The following is a 6,381-nucleotide window of genomic DNA, read 5'->3' on the forward strand; positions in this document are numbered from 1 at the left end:
TGCCCCCGACCGCCGGCGTGCGATCGCCGGGCCGTGGAAAAGGCGAGGACTACGGATAAAGCTGGAAGGACTACGGCCGCCCGGTGATTGGGCGCCTGGCCCACCACCGCCCGGGCCGGGCTGCTGGCCGCGGCCGGTATCAACACACATGCAGCCGGGGACCACGGCCCAGCCCTCCGGCCCCACCACATGCACGCGCCCCCGCCGCGGCAGATTGGGCAGCAGCGCCGCAGGCGGGCGGGGCCCGCGGCACAGTGAAACAAAGTACGCACCAACCCAGAGAGGACGGGAGGTTCACGGGTCGTCTCTCTCGCCGGAACGGGTGCTTAGTTTTACCACGCCGTAAAAGTAAAACGGTGGGTGGATGAAGCCGGCGCCTGCGTTAAAGTAATGATGGCTGGTGAGGTGAGGTCTCGCCGGGCGACTTGTTCGTCTGGATAATGGGGCTGGCAGGGGCCACACGAATTGGGCTAGGGTCGCCTCATCCATCTTTTTGCCTGAAAAAATGAAGATAACCTGATGCAATCTGAATTTTCAGGGGTAGGAGAAAGGGGGATCTTTTCACTCGCCATGGCCACGCTCAGCTCTCTTCTGTTTATAACTGTTGCAAATGGAGTCCCATACCGTTATGCGCTACAAAAAGATTCCACAAAAAGGTGGTGTTAAGAAAAGCAGCAATCCATGTCCCTGTGATCCTGGTCCCCCCTTTGGTGAGTGGTGAGTCACTGCAACTGCAGAACCTGGTGGCCTCTCAGGGCGAAAGGTACTTTAATCCCGATCTCAGTAAACATAAAAATTTACCCGTTGCTTCTAGCTCAAGTGCTCGAGGTAAACCTTTCCCTGAGGTTGAAAAAGTTGACCGCCGGATTAGCTGAGGAATCATTCGCAAAGAGAAAGGTTTAGTTGTGCAGTGCTTGTGCCGTCTGGTATCAATCAGTAGGAGGATCAACCGATTATTCGGTTGGTGGTGGCCGGTAATACCATCATCATTGCGACCAGCCTAGCGACAGCCCTCAACATATATTCTAGCGAGCTTCCGTTAGCCATTCTTTTCCGAGAAAGAGAACATAAAAGATGAGAGGATACTGTGTCAAATCCTTTTCTAAAGCCTTTCCCCTGACCACTCGAAAACAAATACTATATGAGAAGATTCGTCTGAAAAACACATGGCAGGTCATGGCAAGAATAGCCATTGCCCATTGGCCAAGCAGTCAAGAAGAAAACAAGTTGGTTCCATTTCACTTGCAAGCAGGTTGCAGCGCGATTGAGAAGACAATGAATGTTTTTTTTTTTCAATTGCAATGCTGGCCGAACCGTAGTAGTACAAGTATTTACAGTGGAGGATTATTAAGTGAGACGAAAAAGAAAAGAACAAGAACAAGAATAAATCTTCGCCACTAAAAATTTCCCGGATTGGACAAGGGAATGAATGGATGACTAGACTTGGCAGTCGTCTAAAAATCCTAGGACTTTCTCAGCCATCTCACTTCACCGCCTCCGGCCGGCCGCGCTCAATCTTGCTTGCTTGCTTGTTCCCGTCGCGCCTCAGCTCCACTCGGATGGAAATGGAGGGAGCGAGGGCAAAAAAAGAAAAGAAGAAAAAAGGAAGACGAAATGGTCGCACACGTACGCGCAATGGCGCGGGCGGCGGCTAGCCTCCGTGAGCGCGTTCACCACACGGCCTTGTCGGCAGCGATGCCGTGGAGGAGCGGGAGCGAGTCGCCGGCGGCGGCGACGCAGCAGCAGGAGAGCGCGCCGCTCTTGATGTCCTCGAGGGTGACGAACCGGGAGGCCTTGGACGGGGAGGAGAGGTGGCGGAGGACGTGCTCGAAGAGGCCCTCGTCGCAGGGGAGCGCGATGGGGCCCGCGCAGGCGCCGGACGGGAAGCCGTACTCCTCCTCCGCCTGCCGGAGCAGCTCCCGGAACACCGGGTGGTTCAGGTGCGCCGCCCGCACCACGAACCGCCGCGACGCGCCGCCCACGCACACCGCCACGTGGCCCGCCGGGACCACCGCCTCGCCCCCGGCCGCCGCCACCGCTGCGCGCGCCGCGGCGCGGGACCGCCACCGCCGCAGCGTCTGCCGGAGCCACACGATGTAGCGGATCTTGCTGCTGCATTTCGCCATCGACGCCAGCCGGGTCGAGCTCGGCTAGCTGTGCGGTTGTTGTTGCTGCTGCTCGCTCCTACGCGGGTGGAGATCAATCAATCAATGGCGAGCGTGGGTGAGGCGCGGCGAGAGCGAGCTGCTGCCTGCTGGTGGTGGTGAGAAATGGAGCTGGCTTTCGGAGCGGGGTGGGGCGGGGGAGGCTTTATAGGGAGGGAGGGGCCCCTTCGCGTAATGGGGAGGCCTTTGCCTTTCGGATCGTCCAGTTGGCCCGGAATAAATTATGCAGATGGCGATGGGACGTTATTCTTCTAGTATTTTACTAAATATATATATGGTTTCTTATCCTAATAAAAAAATGCCAGTGGGTTCCCACTATTCTTCTGTTAGAATTTCAATGCGCCTTTTTTCTCTCTTTAAGTTGGGCAATTTATTTGGAGTAGTCTCGTTTTAAGTCTTTGGTCTTCACAAAGGAGAAAAAGAACTGCTAGAAATCACCTAGAAGTACATCCAAGTTGGTGTTGATGTCAGCACAAAACGTATATTCAAACGCCACTTTTGGAACACACCTCTTTGGTAAGTTGGACAAATTTTTTCTGTTTGATTTTTCATATCGTTTTTCATGTCGCTGCAAAGTCTACAAGTCCCCTTTTTTTATAAACAAATCTACAAGTCCTTTTAACCACATTATCCACTTGAAGCTTTTTCTGAATAACACTGCGCATGCAACAAAAAATAATCCCTTCGTGTCGTTTTGGCTTTTTTTATGTATATTTTTTACTATCCATCTAGATATATATATTATATCTAAGTGTATAGCAAAATTTATGTATATAGAAAAGTTAAAACGACTAATAATTTGAGATGGGGGAGTAAGTTTGTGTGGATCCTGTCGGGTTTTATCCGGCTGCTCACCGACGGGTATACCCAAGGTGGTAGGTTTTGGGTTAGGATGCGCCGAGATCAGGAACTCGAAGGTGCAGACAACACAAGATTTAGACAGGTTCAGGCCGCAATATGCGTAATGCCCTACGTCCTGTATGATGGTTTGTATTGCCTTGATGTTGATATGATGATCTTCTGTTTTGAGGGGGTCCCTGCCCGCCCTTATATATCCGGGGGGACAGGGTTACATGAATCCTAGCCTGATACTAGCTTAGCAATCGTACTCAAATACAACTCGAGTTGTTTCCTTCTATATCGACTAGTCCTACTCCGCATGCGGGTAGAATACAACATAAACTAGGTACAGGACACGTACTATCCCCTAGCCTAATACGGACTCCTTGATGTACACAGCCCCGTGGCCCCGGCTCTGACAAGCCCCCGAGCTCTTCGTAGCTGAGTACTGCAGGCTCTTCGAGTACTTCTGAGGTAGTCTTCGACTTCTTTTCGAAGCTCTGTGTTGAAATCCTTCTTCGAATACTCCTTTGGCTGCATCGAAGCTATGAGGTGCTCATGCCCCGAATTCCCCCTTTTTTTACATGGGGTGCGATGATTAATCGCACTCCATATGGAGTAGCCCCCGAGCCTTAGGTTGAATCGAAGAATCAGGCTGAGGGTCAAATTAGTCTTGAGTCTTCTTTTCTTCTTATCCTTCGAGTACTTTCGAAAAAATAAGTAGTCGATGCCACGTGTCTCACAGCCCCCGAGCCTTGAATCCAAATCTGTTTGGAAAAAAGGAGCCAAAGGTCGTGGCAAAAATGCTCATTTTGATAAAATATAGTCTAAGAGGAGGTAATTGGCAGAAATTGAATTCGAAACTCGAAGAACCTCTTTTTTAGGGACAATTAACCCTGAAAAAATGGTTAGTCAAGTAAGGGCCCAAAAAATCCACCAAAAACTACCCGTGTCCAATTAATCCCATTGCGCGACGCTTCACCTTTCACACAGTGAACTACTGCCTGAGCGCTGGTTATTTAACCCCGCAGTCAGTTAGGGTTTTTCATGTGCCCTCAGATCTGACGCCGCCACCAGAGAAAAAGCAAAGCCCCAACTAGAGCTTGTTCTGCCGTCACCCTTCCACCGCCCTAGGTAGTCGAAAGTCTTCGAGCCCACCACCGTAGCCCCCGAGCGTTGTGCGAACAACTCGTGGCTAAACAGATTTGCAATGGCGCCGAAGAAAACCGACCAAAAGGACTTGAAGGAAGCGCAAGCAGCAGCCGGCGAGTGGTCGATTAGCAAGTGTTCTCGCTACAATCTCACAAATTTGGTGCTGGGGGGTCTTCTTCAGGAGAGGAATCTCATCAATTGGCGCCTTCCTTTTCGTGACCCATTCCCCATGGAAAGCGTCGACGAAATTGTTTCGTTTTGCTCTTTTTCTGAACGGGGATTGGCCTTCCCCACTTGTTCGTTCTTCCGTGGCCTTCTCTATTTCTACGGGATTGAGCTGCAACACCTCAACCCGAACTCGATTTGTCATATCTCCATTTTCATTCACTTCTGTGAAGCCTCCTCGGAATTGAGCCCCATTGGGCTCTTTTCCGCTATCTTTTCCGCGTGAAGCCCCAGCCCACCTCAAAAAATCCATCTGTGATAGGGGGCGCTGGCATCCAGCTTAGGCAACACGCTAGTGAAAAATACATCTCTTAAAATTTCCTTCCAATGTCCCCGGGTGGAAACAGCAATGGTTCTACATTGCGAACCACGCCCCCCAACTCCCTGTGCGGTCAAGCAGCCCCCTGTTCAGCGCAGCGAATGGACATTGGAACCCGGTGAAGCCGAGATGGACCAAGTAAAAGAGCTGCTAGAGTTGATTGCCGCACACAAAGAGATGGGGGTAACTGGGGCATCTGTAATGTTATCATTCTTCAAACGCCGAATTCAACCCATCCAACAGCGCCATACCTTTGGATTCGAGTACATGGGTACTGAAGACCCATCCTGTATGTGCGCAGAAGAGCTTGGAGACGATGCTGCGCTGGTTCGTGTCAAGCGAATTCTACTAGATGTGGATGCCGTCCCTTATGTTCCAACGGGATTTACAGCCCAGAATCGACCACCATCGGTGAGTGTTCGACTTCTCGACTTCTCCTTTGATATGAAGAGTTAAGACTGATTGACTATCTTAACATAGGATTCAACGGCGTTGTATCGGAGTTACCCGCCGCAACCCGATCTGCCTCGCCCTTATCACATGTTGCCCAGCGCTGCAGCCAAAGCACAGAAAGAAAGAATTGCTGGCAGCGAGTCGACCGCGGGCAGCCAGGCAACCGGGGAGAGGGTGCAAGCAAACGACTCCTCCGGATCATCCGTGGAATTATTTGACAACGCACCTCAAATTCCCCAGCGGCGCCGGGAAATGCGGAAACGCAAAGCCAGCACCGCTGACCTCGCCGGGTAAGTACTCGTCAAACTATAAAGGTATCGAGTTGCTTTGCTGAATATTGATAACAACTCTGTTTTGCAGTCCTTCGTCTTCTTTGCCCAGCCCCCAGTGCCAGAGGGTAGCCGAAGTGCCCCCCACCGGGAATGACGCACCAGAAGCTAGACCCACAGAAACTGATAGGGTGGACCCGTCACCATCTCGTGCAGATGATGTAACGATCGCCGTGGCGGGCCCTGTGTCGGGGCAGCCCGCGCCCTCAACTGAAACAGCTCCACCGCCAGCAGTAGGTGCCGCAGTCATCGCCACGCCAGCTCTGCCAGCCCCCTCGACTTGTACATCTGCACCTCCGGCCACGAGTACCATGGTAAAGAAACCCTTGAAGCTGGTGTGGAGGAAACCAACAATGATCCGATCCCGAGTGTAAGTGACGCTCTGGACCCTGCCTTTAGCTATGCATGGAAATTACAGTAAAGGTGTTGTGCTACTGTCTTAAACAGATCAACAGCCGAGGTGACGCCAGAACTCGAATTGGCTCCACCAGCCCCCGAGCCATCGTCAGAGCAAGCCAACGTGCCGGAGCCAGCAGAAAGGGCGGATGTGGCCCTGCCTGACTCACCGCGGCCCGAGCTCCAGCACACGGAACTCGAAATCACTGGCGATGAGCAAGTCGAGGCCGCCGTTACCGTACCCGCCGAAGTTGCAGGTAAATGACCCAGCTGCCTTCTACTGTAATCGTCGCTATGTTGAACACTTGTCCTTCGCAGAGACCACACAGCCGTCAGTCTTGGAGGGTGCGGGTGCTTCTAACGAAGCAACCGTGGTGCCAACTCCTGGAGGAGAGAACGACGACACACTCCAGATGATGCACCGTCCAAGGGACGACCTGAGCCGCATGCGTCAGATGATCAACATTGCGATCGATAAGTTTGCCCTGGTAAATCTTGTCTA

At 52.2% G+C, this 6,381-nt stretch overlaps 1 protein-coding gene across 1 annotated transcript; it reads right to left on the minus strand.

Moving 5' to 3' along the window:
• Positions 1-1,288: 1,288 nt before the first annotated feature.
• LOC112900968 (auxin-induced protein 6B-like) lies at positions 1,289-2,398 on the minus strand. The gene has a single exon (XM_025969762.1). The coding sequence runs from the start codon at positions 2,124-2,126 to the stop codon at positions 1,671-1,673; it is 456 nt and encodes a 151-aa protein (XP_025825547.1). The 5' UTR covers positions 2,127-2,398; the 3' UTR covers positions 1,289-1,670.
• Positions 2,399-6,381: the final 3,983 nt, after the last annotated feature.

Source organism: Panicum hallii, chromosome 7, assembly GCF_002211085.1.
Source record: "Panicum hallii strain FIL2 chromosome 7, PHallii_v3.1, whole genome shotgun sequence".
NCBI lineage: Eukaryota > Viridiplantae > Streptophyta > Magnoliopsida > Poales > Poaceae > Panicum > Panicum hallii.